At 44.8% G+C, this 19,395-nt stretch overlaps 1 protein-coding gene across 1 annotated transcript; it reads left to right on the top strand.

Annotated features, from left to right (window-relative positions):
* Window positions 1–305: 305 nt before the first annotated feature.
* Window positions 306–19,139, top strand: LOC130112094 (AFG3-like protein 1). The gene is made up of 17 exons (XM_056279391.1): window positions 306–482; window positions 2,498–2,588; window positions 2,714–2,782; window positions 3,245–3,363; window positions 4,891–5,040; window positions 5,676–5,750; window positions 5,879–6,003; window positions 6,119–6,395; window positions 7,526–7,663; window positions 8,670–8,823; window positions 8,924–9,031; window positions 10,295–10,420; window positions 10,582–10,692; window positions 11,550–11,665; window positions 12,811–13,011; window positions 16,262–16,456; window positions 17,587–19,139. Exons 1-17 carry the CDS (start codon window positions 372–374, stop codon window positions 17,812–17,814), a joined length of 2,394 nt encoding a protein of 797 aa, XP_056135366.1. The 5' UTR covers window positions 306–371; the 3' UTR covers window positions 17,815–19,139.
* The last annotated feature ends 256 nt before the right edge of the window (window positions 19,140–19,395 follow it).

Here is a 19,395-nt window from a genome sequence, read left to right as displayed (position 1 = left end):
AGAAATTTTCCCTGTGCTCAACGGTCGAAGATGAATGAAAGTTTTTTCCCTTTTTTTTCCCCTTGAAAACAATATAAGGGTGACATGGAAGACAATGTAAAACAAGTAATACGTGACATTATGGCCGTGCCATAGATTGGAGAATGGCGCTCCGGAGACGTCTCTTAACGCCTGTGCGGGTCAGAGTAAACAGGTAAAGAGCGCTGCTGGGAAAGTGAGACGGGAAGTCTCAAGTCTCGCGAGACTAGAGAACTTGAGGGGCGGTATTTAACTTCTACATTGGAGGTGCTCGGGTAGTCCTCGTCCTGTTACTAGGAGTCTGTTGTCGGAGTCCTGTGTATGTGGGGCCGATCTAGTTCATAGTCTGCAAGATGGGGCTTCTCTCAGTCGGGGTCGGGCCCTTCCGGAACCGAGCGAGGGCGTTGGGCAAAAAAATCCCCACGGTTTTTGCTAATTTTCGCATCGGCGGTGCAGCTGCATCGGTAGGGTGTCGTTATATACCTGTTACGTTAAGTTGTGGCGAAGGGGAAAAAAAACTCTTCCTAACAGACCTGCCCCCCCTCCCCCTCCAGGTGTATTGAATATCGCATGTTCGATCACCTCTATGGGAGCCAGCCACAGCGAGCGTGCAGCATGGCTGGGCAGGCTGAGTGGAACGGGACATGATGTTCTTCACTGAGGCGCCGATGCTCGTTGGCTTGTCAACAGGTTGCTGCGATCCGTCCGCGTTGTTTCACGCGAAAAGCGTGAGGTGGGCGTGGCCCCGCGGAGAGTACGCTTGTTTAGCCGAACTTATTTACTTTGCGTAATTGTTTATGCGTGGCAAGCTCGAAGTTTGGCGGAGAAATAGTCGCCGTCCGTGGCTTTGGCTTTCATAAAATGTGTTGCATAAGGATAACTTGCAGTTATACGTCCAGTGTGCCCGCACTGGCTCGTTAGTTGCATTGCATTGGATCGTTAGTTGCATTGTTGTGTGAACAGCTGATGGCGTGTGAACGTGTTTTATGGATTTTTGTTTCGGTCATTTGTGTGCAAGGTTGACTGAATCCAAACCCTGTAATAACTGGATTTCTGCGATCCAGTGTGGTAGTCATGGCGACGAATTACATTTAGCCGTGTATAGCTTTTTTTAAAAGATTTTTACAAGATGGACAATTAAGATAAATTCTGTTTGGAGGACCGCTGTTTACTTGTTATGAAAGCGGGCTGTCTCGTGCGCGGGGGGCGCGCGCGCGCGATGCATCGGAGACTACTTTGCTGGATCAGTTCAAACAGACTTGCGGCACCAAACTGCACGTTGCAGCAGAACCACCCGTATGAAGAGTTACAGCGCCGCTGCAGAATCGTACCGGTGTGTGATGTGTGCGCACAAAAGCGGGGTGTGGTGTCCTGTGTGTGCTCGCTCTGGAAGTTGTGGGTGCTGGGACATGCATTACACACGCGCACCGCGTCCCCCCGAAATGGACAAACTGTTCCCGTGCGCGTGCGGGAGGTGTGCTTGAAAACCAGCCGCGGGGTAACGTGTCTTACGTAACGTGTTGTATACGTAACAAAAGCATGCATTATTGTATTATCATCGTCAAGAAACGATGGATCGCCGCTCCTCCACCTGATATTGATTATAGATCAGGAGCAGTGGTGCGAGGATATATGTCAGCAGTCCCCCAGCAGTCACCATTCAGAAGATAATGCAGCGTTGCAGTTCCTTACAGAGCCCGTGAAGTTGTAATTCTGCTATATTGTGAGTCACTTCAAGGATGAATGAATTTAATCTGCGATTAATTCTGTGATTCGCTGGCTATAGTCTCCGTTTCACTTTGCCGGTCTCTCCATTCGGTGATGCTGAAGCTGTGGTGTCGAGCCAGAACTCTGCATTACAGTTGTGCTCTTGAGGACGAGACCCCCTGGGGGTGTTTGTAGAAATCGTGCGTGTGCTCGGTCGTTTACAACACGACTACCAGTAAGTATTGTCTCCCTATCAGTAGCCACCTGACCACAGTAATGACCTGACCCTGCTTCCTGCAGGCCTCCAGCTCTGGATGAGCACTCCGGCCCTGCGGGTTCTTAACAGATAAGGATAAAATCAGTAGGAGTCTTCCTGTTTGTGCTGTCTTTCTTAATGTTTGTAGAAATGTGAGGTTGTTTACGTGATGTGGAAGCCAAAGAAAGCTGGACAGGGAAATGTCAAGCGCGGTTAGTCCTCGCCCTTGACAGACTTGAGAAATGCTCCGAACATCCATTTGAAAAGGTTTTGAGCTGTTTTTCCATGCAATAGTTTATTGACGTGATTCACGATCCATGTTTTGCTGAATGCTTGAAGTGACATGGTTATTTCATAGTAATGTGCCGCGTATTACATTTTACAATCCTGAAGCCTGCTGTCGAGGGGCTTACTGCATGATAACCTAACGCCTCTTTGCCATATTTGTGTTATTTCAGTGCTGATGTTCATGATTCAAAAAGTGTGGCTAATTTATTCACAAACTCTTTATTTCAGAACTCTGCACTAATTCAGAGAAAGCCTACAGGACTAAGTCAACACAATTTCACACTAGTTCGATTACTTAGCTCCAACAAACCGCCAAGAGGTAATGAACCCCTTGCACACTGTAATACTACAGTCCTTGGTATTGTTACTGAGTGCATGCACTGAACTTTGTTCTCTCCATGTGGCATTGGTACTTACAATCCTTTTGCGATCCTTGTGCCGTAGGGTTTGAGAAGTTTTTCCCTAAGAGTGAAGAGAACTCCGGAATCAACAAATCAGCAGAGGATAATGAAGGTACGAGTCATCATTATCATCATTGGGTGACACGGTGGCGCAGTGGTTAGCGCTGTCGCCTCACAGCAAGAAGGTCCTGGGTTTGAACCCCAGGGTCGTCCAACCTTGGGGGGGGGGGGTCATCCCAGGTCGTCCTCTGTGTGGAGTTTGCATGTTCTCCCTGTGTCTGTGATGGGTTCGTTAGGGTTAGTACTCCTGTCTGTGCCCTTGACCGAGGCATGGCAAGACGAACTGGAGTTGGTCCCCGGGTGCTGCCTGGTGGCTGCCCACTGCCCGTAGCTACACAGCTAGGATGGGTTAAATGCAGAGAAGAATTTCCCTTCAGGGATCGATAGAGTATATCAAAATCCAAAATTTTAAAAAAAATCATCATCAGAAGTGGCATTTGTACATACTGCATGCTGCAGAAAGTGTTTGTTAACTGGCTGTAACTGACTATCTGCGCAATTGTTCTTGATGAAGATGAAAACGCCAAAGATCCTGATTCTCAGCAAAGAGGAGAGAATGACACAGGTGGAGACGAGGACGGAAGGGGCAGAGGCAGAAAAAAGGACAAATCGGACTGGTGGACACGTTTTCAGGTGCAGATCCGCACTTAAATTCTGTCTTTTCCTATTAACAAAAAAAAATCTGTCAATTTTTTTTCTTAGCTAGTTGGTGAAGTTGTATATGAGTTATTTTCCCAACACATTACACATTCAAACACATGACACATCTTTGTATGGAACTATTTGAAACATTTCAGAATGAAGTAATACTTTATTTACATCATGTATTAAAATATTGGAAACATGATAACTACATGCTAGTAGATGCTAGTCTAGGTAACTGTGATAAAAAAGAGCCTTTTCTGGATATTTTCTATCTAAGTTATCGCCACTTCATATCCGTGCAGAGGAAGCCATTGGATCAATCTAGATCTGCTTAATGCTACAAAAATTGGAGTTAATACTGTAGTCCATTCTAAAATATATATGATATGTTAACAAACCCTGGTCTGTACTTACTGAAATGTATATGTATTTATGGTTATTCCTCATGTCCTGTGTGTGACTTCGACACACGTTAGTCTTGTAATAAAAGGCTAAATGATCTTTCATTAACATGTTTCTAAGGGTTAAAATAATTCAAACAACAGTATGTGAATAATTGAATAGATTGAAATCATTGTTATTATCAGCCTTTATTAGCATTATATTAATTATTATTAATCTATAATATCTTATGTCATGTTTATATTAATTAATATGATAATTAAGACTTAATTATCTTATAATTATCATCAATAATAGGGCTTATCAGCCTTTTTATTGATAAGTCACATTGTTCATTTTTTTTTCAAAATATTTTTTTCAGTCGTAGCCAACATTGTGACCATAACAGGCTGTGTTATTACTGTTATTACTCTATTATTACTATGTTATTACTATGTTATTATTGTTATTACTATGTTGCACTGCAGAAAGTATTGAAGACATAACTTCAAAGCCACCAGCGATCATCAGTTTAACAGAAAACATGACCATCTAGCTTTGTCATTTTATGTAAGGTCAACTCGCTCACTAATTTGAATATAGTTTTCATACCAGTTTCCAGTGTCAAAAAACGAAGAAAAAAAAAGAAGAGTAAATCCAAATACGTAGTAAAATGTGAACATAAAAATGATTTATTGCACCTTGGTGCATGAAAAAATAACAGTGTTACATAGGTTCGTGCAACGAGCTCTTTACTTTATTACATTGCTATTGTCCATTCCTGTGATAATATTATAAGATAATGGTTGGACAACATCATGATTCAATATAGCAGGGGAGGGGGAAACAGATTGCATTAGGGTGCATGTGAATGCCAACGCTACCTTTTTAATTTCTGCATTCCTGTTTGAAAATGGTATCAGTGACATTCATTTGAGAGGGCGTGATAATAAAACAAGCGGTCATTTTAGTGGCCCCACTTTTCTATGTTGTAAATCAGGTGTCAGGTGAACGAGCCACACACCACTCGGACGACGACCAATTTAACTTGTTTTTTAGTGGCGTGCTTACTGGTTTTCGTCTTCATCTGGCGTAGTCTGACTCCCTTCTTTATATACCCTATTTCCATGACAGGATGATTTTCCGTTGGATGAAAAAACGATGCGGAATGTTTTAATTGGTGTAGCGGGCATGGCTTCTGCCTTCCTCTATTTCTACTTCCAAGAAACGGGGAAAGAGATCACCTGGAGGGACTTTGTGCATCACTACCTGGGCAGAGGACTGGTGAGAAGCAGAGCTGTGTGACCGGTGACTTTCACCTGCCACTGGAACGACCGGCATTTCACTCCTACCTAAAACGACCATGGGTGGTCAAAATGACCGCCGGTTTTTAAACTCTATATTCTGTCAAGATAAATACCCAATTGAGATATTAATGCATTACGTACGTTAGTATGTCTGTTAGGGAACGACTGACACCAAAATTAACATTTTAACAACTTTAGTACTATTTAAAATGGCCGCTGTCCAACGCCTGTAAATACTGCAATGCCTCGGTGGTAGTCGTTATGCGTCTGTAACGGCGTCTGTAGCCAGACATGTTGGAAATAATCAGAAATCAAGTTTACGTGCAAATTGCGCTCGGTCATTTTGACCACTCATGGTCGTTTTAGTTAAATCTTATCATAACTTTTTTTTGTGCAATTGATCTTAATCTCATTTTAATGCAAATCTATGCAATTTTAGGAGCATTCAGGGAGTGGCAGGTCTGTATTCTTTTTTTTTCCCCGCAGAGTTATTAAACTTTGAAAATCCGAAACGGTCAAGATGACCGCCTTGGTCGTTCTAGCGCTAGGCATCTTGTATATTGATTATAGCGCCAAGAAAAGTTAATGTAGTGTCTCATGTTTTCTATGCAGGTCGATCATCTAGAGGTTATCAACAAGCAGTACGTCAAAGTGATTCCTGTCCATGGGGTCGACACATCAGAGGTGGTAAGTATTGAGCAACCAAGGTTTCCTCTGGTGGGTCACCGTCATTGCGACACACCAGAGCCGTAGACGGCAACAGAAATGGCGTGCTACGCCAGACCATAATGCGTTTATTTGCTTATGTTTTTCAGAGCTACTTGTGGTTTAATATTGGCAGTGTGGATGCATTTGAGCATAAGTTGGAGATGGCCCAGCAGGAGATGGGTCTGGACTCTACACACAAAGTACCCGTGGTCTACAGCAGTAAAAGTGACGGGTGAGGCCAGGAGGAAAATACAGCGGGGAAATTATGGTCTTGTAATAAGCATATAAGTGATTGGACTCTTATACTTGAAAGTAGGCAGCTCTTAAATAATATTTTCTCTTCCCAGGACACTGCTATTGAGCATGCTCCCAACTGTCCTACTGGTCGGCTTTCTGCTTTTTGCCATGCGGCAAGGACCGGTGGTGGGTGGTGGTGGAGGAAGGGGGCGAGGTAGTAACCCCTTCAGCATGAGTGAATCCAAAGCCAAGATAATAAAAGGCAGCATCGACGTGCGTTTCAAGGATGTTGCCGGCTGTGAGGAGGCCAAACTCGAAATTTTGGAGTTTGTAAATTTCCTGAAAAACCCCCACCAGTACCAAGACCTGGGAGCCAAGATCCCTAAGGTGTGTGCTTTGTATAACAAAACCTAAATCCACAGTATTAAAATACATTTCACAAACAAAAGAAACAAAGAAAATGAAAAATTGAGCTTCAAGTAGCAAATTATGTTTTTGGAGAAAAAGAACCCTCCATCTTTCCTTTGGATATTGCCAATATTTAAAGTTAAAATAAAACTAGTGTAACTTAACATGCTCCAAGTGTGATACCTTTCGAAGGCACACGATGCCTAAAGGTATAAACTTTGATTTTTTTCTAGTTATGGTTTTAGTGAAAGTGCCCACAGCATCATTGGCTCTCATAAAGAGATGAATTTTAGCACATCATCTATACGAGTTTTAAGAGTCTGGTTGTAAAATTGGATATTAAACATTTGAATAGGTAACACCCTTTAACAATCGCTCACAGCTGCAGATGGTGCTAAATCTGAAACAAAGTACACTTCATGAGATGTAGTGAAAAATGTCAATCCTGGTCTGACAACACAGACTAGTTTCCTGTATGTCTTAAGAGATCATCAGTGGTTATTGTTTAACGGACACGTGTAACATGTAATTAAAAAAAAACTTGTTGGCATTTCTTACTGAAACCGCTACTGTAGATGAGGAGCAAGGAGTACATTAAATAACAAAAATGCAGCCAATTTCAACAGACATGTACAAGGGGTGTTTTATCAGCAAGAATTTGGCGATACGATTCGTATCATGATACGGGTGTCACGATTCAGTATGTTGGTATATTATTATGCTTCAAACACACCGATATGTCGCAGTCTTGTCCATTTTTTAGAAGAAAATCCAAGAAAACACCTCAGTCTGCTTCAAATCAGGGGAATCGGAGTCATAGCAAGTGCAACGCTGGCAAGGCCAGCTGCTGAGGTTAGGTACAGCCCTGTTACAATATTGCACCTGCTATCTAGTGGTCAGAGATGGAAACTACACAATGACGTGGGCGTCACAGCTACTGTGTCTCTGTGCCATTTCAAGCGCTGCATTTTTTGTGAAAACTGATACAATATTGTGAAAGATAGTCTTGCGATACTCCAGAAGTATATATTTTCGCACATCTGTAAAAAAATGCACTTTAAAATTCCGTGGAACCCCTTAAAATGAAGACATGTCTTTGTTATCTGCAGGGTGCCGTGTTGTCAGGCCCTCCTGGGACAGGGAAGACTTTGCTGGCTAAAGCCACTGCAGGAGAGGCCAATGTCCCCTTTATCACAGTCAACGGCTCTGAGTTTCAGGAGATGTTTGTTGGCGTGGGCCCGGCCAGGGTGAGTTAGGGGTTTATCATTGTACTAAGATAGCTGATCCGGTAGAGTGATAGAGCGCATTTCTTTGTTATCCTCTCTGTCATCCTATCCATGTCTACATAATGGCACAATGAAGTGCTGACTGCAGTTCTAATGAGGTGTGTGACTGCAATATGGGCTCTCTCTTGTCACGTGAACATTTATTTTGATAGTTGTAGGACAGGGTATGTCCTGATTTATTTATTTTTTTAACACAAATAATGGTGCCAAAACTACAAATTTGATTCTGGTTCTTCATTAATTGCAATGAAGTGATTTATTCTCTTCGGATGTTGACGTATGTTCTGCTTCCACAATCGAGTGAGGCCAAGCTGGCTCAGATTGCTCAATAAAAATGGTTTCAGGCTAGTTTAAAGAGTAACTGAACCCTAGAATGTTTTAGTGAGTTTGTTGAGATCTACAGGTTAAAAGCCATATAACGGTTAAAAGCAGGCCAGGCTTTTAACCGTTCTAAGGCTTGGTACTTTGTGATGTTAGCATAGCAGGATAAACACAGCTGCACATAACAACAATAATGGATCTATTGGATTTAGGTGTACCAGCACATCTACCAGCATTGACAGACAGACAGACAGACAGACAGACAGACAGACAGACAGACAGACAGACAGACAGAGAGACAGAACCAGCACTAACAATTGTTAATAGTACTTTCAATTTTTTTTGGCACTCCTACGTCCAACAGATCCATTATTAATGTTATTATCTGCAGCTGTGTTTATTCTGCTATGCTAGCATCATAAAGTCCCAAGACCAGCCTGGCATGCTTTTAACCTTTACGTGGTTTTTAACCTGTTGATGTCAGCAAAATCACTAAAACGGTCTAGGGTGTTGTTACTCTTTAAAAGAATGACATTTTGAAGGCTTTCAATATCCCAGGAAAGCATCCTGTACTGTGTTTAAACAACAAATTCCACGGGGCAATCTGATTCTTTTTTCCTTCTTCTGGTTTTGTGTTTTATGTCAGATAAGAGATATGTTCTCTCTAGCTCGGCGGAACGCCCCCTGCATCCTTTTCATTGATGAGATAGACGCTGTGGGAAGGAAGAGAGGCCGAGGGAGCTTTGGTGACCAGAGTGAACAGGAGAATACACTCAACCAGCTGCTAGTCGAGATGGACGGTAGGCCTGATCTGAACGCCTGGTTGACACGCTCCACATCTATATTTTGGATATAAATATTCCATAAGGCAGGAAGCTTTCCTTCTGTTCTTTATTACAGGGTTCAACTCCAGCACCAATGTGGTTGTTTTGGCTGGTACCAACCGATCCGACATCCTGGACCCAGCTTTGATGAGGCCCGGACGTTTTGACCGACACATCTACATCGGTAATCAGCAAAACGTATTTTGAGTACCTAGTTTGCATGATAGCTCCTCATCTGTATGACAGATCTACAATATCCGTTGCTCCTAGGTTGTTCTCAGCTCATCTTTTTAGTTTCACGTCCAAATACTTCCAAATTAGTCCTGACAAATTTCTACTCCCTTTTTAGCATTAGCCTTAGAGTCCAGGCCATTTGTCTCCATGGTTATCCATGAACCTTTTCATTGTAGTTTTCTTGGATTGACTGGCTGCTCTTGGTTCTTGACCTCCGCCTCAAGCTCTGAACCTTTTCTGAATGGGTGCTGATATCCTGCAGGGTTTCACGTCTCCTGCAACTCAGCTTTATTCAGTCTGCTTTTCTGCCGACTAAATGTTTGGGCATTCCTCCTCCAATCATTTCCACTTTACATTTCTTTGATTTTAAAGATTTGGTTTTTGTTGGTCCTGTTATCATTTGCACCTTGACTAACCTCAAGCGCAAAGCGGGACGGACATCCCTTCCATTTCACTAGCGCTGCCGTCTTGTATTTCCCGCTCAAAGCCGTTGTTCCACATCGGTGCTGTCTTACTACAGACCAGCCAAGACGGTCTAATAATGGGATTAATAAATAGACCTACATTAAACTTGAGAGGCTTTGGATGGTCACTGTTCCCGGTAGCTTGTAGTGTTAAACGGGACTGGAGGTCATTGTTGCATGTGCGTTTCGTAAGCATTTACTCCGTCTGGTGGGCTGCACTTCTTCTTCTGTCATTTGTATCTGTTTTCTTACGTCATCGAGGTACGTGTCTGTTTTGCGCTCTGTGCTTTTATCTTGGTGGTTAATCTATTTTTGAAGACTTGATGTCTTAATTGACTTTGTTCCAGCAGGGCTGTCCGGTGGTAGCCAGGGCATTTTGTTTTTCTGACGAGAGGAAAATGGGACAAATTGAATAGAACGGGGTCCTAACAGAAGGCTTGTATAACTGGTAGACAAGCAGGAGGAGCACAGTTCCTCTTTGTTTTTATGAAGTTGTTTGTTTCCTGCTCATTTGGTCTCTCCGGCTCCTTTTTTGTGTTCTTTGTTTGTTCCACGGCTCTTTTAATCTGATTTTCGTTGAAGTCCTCGTGTTCCCTGTTTCTTTTCCTCTTTCTGAAAATGCGGTATATTCTTATTCCAGCTCTCTCTTCTTCTTCTTTTTTAGAATCTGCTACTGCTTTTGGCTGCTCCTGTTAGGGGTCGCCACAGAATAAGGATACAAAATCACGATCTCCTTTCTCCCCTCACAGGTCCGCCTGACATAAAAGGCAGGGCGTCCATCTTCAAGGTGCACTTGAGACCTCTCAAGCTGGACCAAAGTATAGAGCCAGAGGCTTTGGCTAGGAAGTTGGCTGCACTAACTCCAGGATTTACTGGTAAGTATTTGTGTGAAAATGTAAAAGTTTTGTGCATGCAACTCTTGAATTAATTGGGGAATCTTTTGTGTTCGTGAACATTTAGGTTCCACTTCCATTGCTGTTGAATGTGCCGTTATGTTATAGTCGAAGCCGGTCATGATGTGTGTTTGTGTTGTTAGGAGCCGATATTGCCAACGTGTGTAATGAGGCTGCTCTGATAGCAGCACGTCACCTTCGCCAGTCCGTCAGCGCCAAGCACTTTGAACAGGCAGTAGAGAGGGTTATCGGAGGTATGAGATTTACATCAATTACTTTCATTGTGTCAAAGATGGTTGAATCAGTTCACTTGAACACAACGTTTATTGAGAGATACGTCTCATCACTCGTCTAAGTGACCTCTTCAGTCTCAACTGACTGCAGGTCTCCCCACCCTTATAAACAATACAGTTGCATAACGACCCATACTAATGATCACTTTCCTATGCAAATATGAAAGTGATCATTAACTAGAGCTTCAATGGCCATGTGTACTATTCACAGAGGATTTGAGAATGTTTACAATCACAGCATTGTGGGGGCACTTAACTGTTAAGTGCCAGGAGGATTGTCGTGACTTGTACGTTTGTTAAACCAAACAGACGCTGGCCAAGAGGATGGCACAGCACATATGAGCTACATCATCAGGCCAGGACTCGGCAGCCTACACCCATCTACAGGCCAGTGGCCACTCTTTCAAGGATGAGGATGTGCACATCCTTGATAGGGAGGAACACTGGTTTGAATGGGGAGTCAAAGAGGCCATCAAAAAAAAAGTAATGTAAGCATGTAACTGAGTGAAGTTTTTGACCCATCGACATCATTTGGCTATAGCTTAAATTCATATATTCTGAAAGGCCCTAAATTTTAGCCTCTGCTGTCAGTCCATCTCAAACCCTATCTGGCCCCGCTCTGCCCCATGCGAATGCCAAAGAATTATGAATTTGTGTTTCTAATTTAAAGTGATAGCAGCTGTGTGACATGATGCAGACATGGTGCACTTCTTATATTAAGTTGTATATACCCTTTGCACTCTTGAACTTGTGATTCCCTCTCTCAAATGCACACGTTTGCATCATGGCCGTGGTTAACACATCCTCCACACCACCAGGTCTGGAGAAAAAGAGCCAGATTCTGCAGCTTCAAGAGCGAACCACCATCGCATACCATGAGGCCGGCCATGCCGTGGTCGGCTGGTTCCTGGAGCATGCAGACCCCCTGCTGAAGGTGCTTAGACCCTCCTCTGCTGCATCATTTTCTGTCTTATGCTGTCCTGAAATCTTTTCTCACCTTCTCAAACCACATCTGTCTGGAGTTGCTGCTTGTTGGTACTTGTATCCCAGGTCGTCCTCTGTGTGGAGTTTGCATGTTCTCCCCATGTCTGCGTGGGTTTCCTCCGGGTGCTCCAGTTTCCTCCCACAGTCCAAAGACGTGTAGGTCAGGTGAATCGGCCATACTAAATTGTCGCTAGGCGTGAATGTGTCGGTCCTGTGATGCCGTGGCGGCCTGTCCAGGGTGTCTCCCCCGCCTGCTGCCCAATGACTGCTGGGATAGGCTCCAGCATCCCGCGACCCCAGTTGGGATAAGCGGCTTGGAAAATGGATGGATGGTACTGGTATACTGCACAGTTTTGTGGAGGGTTTTTTTTCAGAAGGTGAAAAAGAGACCATTGGCAGGTATAAGAACTACTTCTGAGAAGAGCTGGGCAATATATTGATATAATATCGCTATCATGATATTGATATAAATATCATGATAGGACACAAGCTGTAGTCTGGGATTTGGGTCATCCTGATACAGTTTAAATGTCATTCTCTAGTCTTCAAGGCTGCACTACAGTAAAGTGGCACAATTTTCTAAGCCTATTAGGCTGTTTCAGCTAAGCAAAATGAATAATGAATGTCTCTCTACCTGCTCGGGTCATCATGTCCACTTTACTAATGATAATTTCTCAAAATGTTCAAAATGTGTAAATATCTTATGAAAGCACCAATATTCATCCCCAAAATATTGTCACCCGATCTTCTTCTTCTTAGTTCTTTGTGTGTGTGTGTGTGTGTGTGTGTTTTATATATTCAGATATTTGTATATTATGCTCCAATTCCTGTATACCTGCACTAACACCTGTTGATATGCACATTTATTTTCCACATTTGCACTTTAATGATTGTGTTGCGATTATATTGTCACTTTCTGTAAAGCACATTGTGTTGTCCTGTGTATGAAATGTGCTATATAAATGAAGTTTGACTTGATATTTGATTTTTGTCAGTATTGCCCAGTCGCACCACTAACATTTAACTTCATCCTGCATGCCGAACCTTCCCTGAAGATCTCGCCCGGTCCTTTCTGTGACTCCTCTCTTCTCCCAGGTGTCCATCGTTCCCAGAGGGAAGGGTTTGGGCTACGCTCAGTATCTGCCCAAGGAGCAGTATCTGTTCACCAGAGAGCAGCTGTTTGACCGGATGTGTATGATGCTGGGGGGCCGCGTGGCAGAGCAGGTTTTCTTCAGCCGAGTGACCACGGGGGCGCAGGACGACCTCAGCAAGGTCACGCAGTCTGCCTACGCCCAGGTAAATCACCCCGCCGCAGCACGCAGAGTCAGCCAGACCCACAGTAACTCCATGCTAAATCTTATCGGGGAATTTTTTTTAAATTTTTTCCACCCTTTTCCTCCCCAATTTTATCGGGGCTATTACCACACTCTTCCGAGCTGTCCCAGTCGCTGCTCCACCCCCTCTGCCGATCCGGGGAGGGCTGCAAACTACCACGTGTCTCCTCCGATACACGTGGAGTCGCCAGCCACTTCTTCTCATCTGACAGTGAGGAGTTTCACCAGGGGGACATAGCGCGTGGGAGTATCACGCTATTCCCCCCAATTCCCCCGCTCCCCTGAACAGGCGCCCTGACCGACCAGAGGAGGTGCTAGTGCAGCGACCAGGACACATGCCCACATCCGGCTTCCCACCTACAGACACGGCCAACTGTGTCTATATGGATGCCCGACCAAGCCAGAGGTAACACGGGGATACGAACCAGCGTGCCCCGTGTTGGTAGGCAATGGAATAGACTGCTACACCACCTGGATGCCCTTCATGGATTTTTTTTAACTTAAGTGCCCAAAAGGTGATATTTCTGTTGTAAACTGAATCTCTCAGTGTCCTCAGTTATGATCCCTTGCTTTACATTAAGGGGATTTCTTTGATTTGCCACTAACGCTGGGAACACGCTTAATACATGACATGCGTTTGTGTCCGTCACCTTTACTCAGACATGATGCAGAGCAGTACATAAGGTTCACCTGTATTTAAAGATGGTCATGGGTCTAATATCTGTGGTCTCCGGCTACCCACAGTTGTACAATGCTTCCTCTTTAAGAAGCATTAGCTTTATATTTAGAGACTTAATAAATAGATGTAGTTTGGCAATTTTTAACTAGTTTCCCTCCAATAATATGTTAATGGAGGGAATAGAATCTATGTTAACGTTTAAAATGTGGGGTTATATCACTAAATGTTGAATCTTGACTTCTTATGAGATAAATATACAGATTTATGACGAATTTCACTGTCATATTGACAACATCCGGTCATCAAAATGACGACCATAATGACAGCATATATTCAATGCATGCAACACTTGAATTGCAGTGCATTTGGCACCACTATGCAATGCTGCAGCAGTAGCACACACTCTCATTTGGAATAGAGAGTTTCTGGTGTAACGCTTCACATGCAGCACATGAGGTATGTCCACACCATGAAGCTCAGCCAGCCTTAACACGGCACAGATGGCTGCTGACATTGTCCATTAATATTTCAGTCGAACTCTGATACGAGATCCTCGCTTGCAGACATATAGACAAATGGAAGCTCCTTGTGGAGTAACACATAGTGCTTTGACAGAACAAGAGGGAAAAACTCTGCTACATCATTATGGAAATGTGTGGTTTTTGTTTTGTTTCTTTGCATGTTTAATTTCCACATTATGACTTTGGCTGAATGCAGATAGCTGTGAAATTGCTAATGACAAGCAAAAGAGGGTTATTTTATTTCATCCAGCCGAAATCTGTCTGGTTTATGATGTGATGTGACAACTCCTCATAACAAAACACACAAAAGTAAAAATTCAGAATCAGAAACAACTTTATTGGCCAAGTGTGCCTATGCACACGAGGAATTTAACTCCAGTGCACAGCAGCTTCTAGACCTGCAGACATCACTCACACAAAAAAATCGACAACAAACAAAAAAGAACAAAAAACAAGAAATAAATGGAACAACAACAGGACATTGGTGGCAAACATGTATACACAACAGGTATGTCGCTACTATAGAGTTTTGTTATGGTTGAATAATCAACAACCTATGCCTCCATATTATACCACATTGATTATATGCTATATTGCCCATACACTATACCATAGACCATACCACAACTCCACAACCCATCATACCGATATGCAATGCTATATACTCTCGCTATATTACACTATACTGGTCCGATTTGGGAACCTCAGAATTGCATCTCTGTTCTTTGCAGATGATGTGGTTTTGTTGGCTTCATCAGAACAGCGCACACTGGGGCGGTTTGCAGCTGAGTGTAAAAATGGCCGGGATGAGAGTCAGCACCTCCAAGTCTGAGGCCATGTTTCTCTACCGGAAAATGGTGGATGCTTCCTCCAGGTTGGGGATGAGTTGTTGCCTCAAGTGAAGGACTTCAAGTATTTCGGGTTCTTGTTCACGAGTGAGGGTAGGATGGAGCGGGAGATTGACAGGTGGATTGGTGCAGCATCAGCAGTAATGCGGACGTTGTACCGGACCGCTGTGGTGAAGAGGGAGCTGAGCTGGAGGGCAAAGCTCTCAATTTACCAGTCAGTCTTCATTCCAACCCTCACCTGTGGTCATGAGCTTTGGGTCGTGACCGAAGGGGTAAGATCACAGATACAAGCGGCTGAAATGAGTTTCCCCCGTGTCTGGGCTCAGCCTTAGAGATAGAGTGAGGAGCTTAGACATCCAGAAGGAGCTCAGAGTAGAGCCGTTGCTCCTTCATGCCAAAAGGTGTCAGTTGAGGTGGTTCGGGCATCTGATTAGGATGCCTCCTGGGTGCCTTCCTTTGGAGGTTTTCCGAGCACGGCCAACTGGGAGGAGACCCCGGGGTAGACCCAGAACTCGCTGGAGGGACTACATGTCCAATCTAGCCTGGGAACGCCTTGGGATCCCCCAGGAGGAGCTGGAGGGCGTTGCTTGGGAGAGGGACGTCTGGAGTGCCCTACTTAGCTTGCTGCCACCACGACCCGACCCCGGAGAAGTGGCTGAAGATGAGATGAGATGAGATATTACACTATATTATCTTATATACCAGAATTATACACTATACATTCACCTACCAACCACCTCACAACTGCATGCTATATGTATATATACTTATACCATAACATGAAAACTAATTAAAAACTTAATAATATCTGTGGAAAAAAATTAGGAACGCAAGACAAATGACTGATGGAAGTTTTTTTATATATTCAATTGTGAATTTCCTCTCTTTATACTGGAGAAAAATGTAATTATAACTTCAAACTCAATCTTATTTATCAGTCCATCCGTGGTATTGCTTTTGCCGAGTCTGTCTTGGGTTTTATTTATGGTATGATTGAACCCAAACAGATGTGTTTGGCAGTCCGTCACCTGGCCAACACACACAAACAGATGTGGACTAAGCTGGACTGTCTGCCTCGTTCCCCGACGCAAGTTCCTTGAATAAAGAAAGCACAAATTCTCTCATCCCATCACTGCTTTAACAGGCTTTTCCTTCCATCTCTAGGTGGTCCAGTTTGGAATGAGTGAGGCGGTGGGCCAGGTGTCCTTTGACCCCCCGCAGCAGGGTGGCTGGCTGAGTGAGAAGCCCTACAGCGAGCCCACCGCCCAGCTCATCGACCAGGAGGTCCGCTTGCTCATCGATGCAGCCTTCCATCGCACACATCAGCTTGTCACTGTCAAGAAGGCACAGGTGGAGAAGGTAAGACAATGTGCCAGGGACCAGTGAACAAGAAGAGGGAGGGGTAAAAGGATGAGTGGCAAAAATACAAACCTAAAAAATGAGCTCATGCGTTTGGGAAAACAACTTGGGTAGAGTCTAAACTGTTTCCCAGAATAGCAGAGAAATGTAATATTACGGTACAATTTTAAAATGTGAATCATGCTGTCAGTGGCCATAGCGGTTAACAAGCAGAGAAATGTGTCAGTACTCGGTTGCTTATTTGTGGGATGTGTTACCCAGGGAAGATGAGCGGGTCCTCTTGGTTTGTTGTTGTGTCTAGTGGCTAATGCTTTAGATTTCATTAGGGTGTTTATTGAATTTCTTCATTATGTTTATCACGGGGTGGCGCAGTGGTTAGCGCGGTCGCCTCACAGCAAGAAGGTCCTGGGTTCGAGCCCCGGGGTAGTCCAACCTTGGTGGGTTGTCCCGGGTCGTCCTCTGTGTGGCATTTGCATGTTCTCCCCGTGTCTGCGTGGGTTTCCTCCGGGTGCTCCGGTTTCCTCCCACAGTCCAAAGACATGTAGGTCAGGTGAATCGGCCATGCTAAATTGTCCCTAGGTGTGTGTGTGTGTGTGTGTGTGTGTGTCGGCCCTGCGATGGCCTGGCGGCCTGTGCAGGGTGTCTCCTGACCTGCCGCCCAATGACTGCTGGGATAGGCTCCAGCATCCCCCGTGACCCTGACAGCAGGATAAGCAGTTTGGATAATGGATGGAAGGATGTTTATCACATTGAGAGAAACTCTATGTGTAACCTACAGCCTATATATTCTTTGAAACATAATGTTGCACATAAAAATGTGTATCATTAAAAGTTGCACTTAGTTCAATCTAAATTATGAGCATGTTTATTAGAATGGCAGAAAATGTTTTCTCTGACAGCAAGAATTTAACAACTGTACAAATCTGACTTACACCACAAAGCTTCATGTCTCATGCTGTAATTGTCATCTGATGATGTAACATATTGAGTCAAACGGAGGATGTGACAAGTAAGATGGATTTGTCGGCACCGTGTCGGACTGAAATACTGTTTTAACAGTCTATTTTTTCCCATCATGCTTTGTTGTCATGTGGGTTCAACGTTACTTGCGTTTCCGTGTTGTGTCCCAGGTGGCCGAGCGTCTCCTAGAGAAGGAGGTCCTGGACAAGGGCGACATGCTGGAGCTGTTGGGGCCTCGTCCCTTCAGCGAGAAGTCCACATATGAAGAGTTTGTGGAGGAGACGGGAAACCTGGAGGAGGACACTTCCCTGCCGGAGGGGCTTAAAAACTGGAACAAGGGTAGAGCGGAGCAAGAGCCCCCGCAAAGACAGAAGCGCAAACAGGCCCTCTACCTATAGCAGTACCCCGTCCCCACCCCACCCCCGTCCCCACGCCACACGTGACCATGGGGGAACACATGGGAAGATGTGCGACTGGTTGGACAATGTGTTGCAGACTATTATCAGGGCCCACTTTTGTCTACGTCAGAAAGCAGTTCTCAGTCGTTACACTGAGAGTAGCAGGGGGAAGGTAGGTGATATGGTGTACGTCTAAAATGACCCAGATGATGCAATGTGAACGCTTTTATTGTAGCGCTGATGTTCTAATGCAACAGCGAAACGTGAACCACCTCATTTAGATTTAAGCGCAAATTGAAGTCATGAAGCTAAATGCTGTGAGCCTTCGCCCTTCGGCAGCGTTCACTCCACCGGAAATGCCCTTGTTCACTCTGTACCTTAGTTCCCTCCCTGTTCCTCTAAAGTCCCGCCAGCTGTTAAGATAGTTGGGTGGGTTTAGACTACCTGGTATGTCGTCCCAATGGCGTGGCGGTCTATTCCGTTGCCTACCAACACGGAGATCGCCGGTTCGAATCCCCATGTTACCTCCGGCTTGGTCGGGCGTCCCTACAGACGCAATTGGCCGTGTCTGCGGGTGGGAAGCCGGATGTGGGTATGTGTCCCGGTCGCTGCATTAGCGCCTCCTCTGGTTGGTCGAGGCACCTGTTCGGGGGGCGCATGTGGAGGTCAACATCGTTTTCCCCAGATCCACTTGCAGCTGTGTAAGCACCTCGCCGCTAGCTGCGGGACGTGATATCCAGACCGGCTCCCCACCCGGGAGCAGATCCGGTAATGTTCGCTGGGGCGTAGCGCATTAGGCCGCTTTGCCACCTGAACGTCCTCCTCCCCCGCTCCATCGACAGGAGTTGGAAGAGGTAACGGCGGCGTGCAGAAGCAGTATTATAACGTGTACTGTGTGTGTGGGTGTGAGGGTGAGGGTGACTTTGTGAAACGCAAACTTTTAAGAGAGTGTGCTGGCATTGATGATTAGTTTGGAATGAACAGTCCAGGGTTCGGTATTTATTCAGACATGGCGGGTCTGCGATGAGCCCATCAGTTACGTGCTGCAGCAGCATCACGTTTTTATGTAAGCTACATTTCGTTCTGAGGCTTGTTATCCTCTTTCAACCTTGTTGAAGTTCAGCAACAAACTCTCCCCCCAGGCTGTCTACTCGCATGCTTTCCTACTCCGTTATTCCACCGTCGATGTTACATGAAGGGTTGTTAGGTTACACTGAAAAGACGGTTGTTGTGTTTCCTTCTTTGGGTCCCACAGTGATGTTCTGGTCAGCCCTCCTATATACTGGAGATCTCCATACGAATCTCCGTGGCTTAAACTAGCCCGCTGTGGTTTTTGGGGTTTTCTCCTCTGTATACTTATGGAGGCGGCACGGTGGTTAGCACCGTCGCCTCACAGCAAGAAGGTACGGTGTTCGAGCCCCGGGGTGGTCCAACCTTGGGGGGTCGTCCCGGGTCGTCCTCTGTGTGGAGTTTGCATGTTCTCCCCGTGTCTGTGTGGGTTTCCTCCGGGTGCTCTGGTTTCCTCCCACAGTCCAAAGACATGTAGGTCAGGTGAATCGGCCATACCAAATTGTCCCTAGG

The sequence above is a fragment of the Lampris incognitus genome, chromosome 4, assembly GCF_029633865.1.
Source record: "Lampris incognitus isolate fLamInc1 chromosome 4, fLamInc1.hap2, whole genome shotgun sequence".
Lineage (NCBI taxonomy): Eukaryota > Metazoa > Chordata > Actinopteri > Lampriformes > Lampridae > Lampris > Lampris incognitus.
This window is presented reverse-complemented; position numbering and strand designations above follow the sequence as displayed.

Coding starts and splice junctions, on each gene's coding strand:
- LOC130112094 (XM_056279391.1), top strand. CDS start 372: ATGGGGCTTCTCTCAGTCGGGGTCGGGCCCTTCCGGAACCGAGCGAGG. Junction 7,664..8,669: donor TTGGCGTGGGCCCGGCCAGG/GTGAGTTAGGGG, acceptor GTTTTATGTCAG/ATAAGAGATATGTTCTCTCT. Junction 10,421..10,581: donor ACTAACTCCAGGATTTACTG/GTAAGTATTTGT, acceptor TTGTGTTGTTAG/GAGCCGATATTGCCAACGTG.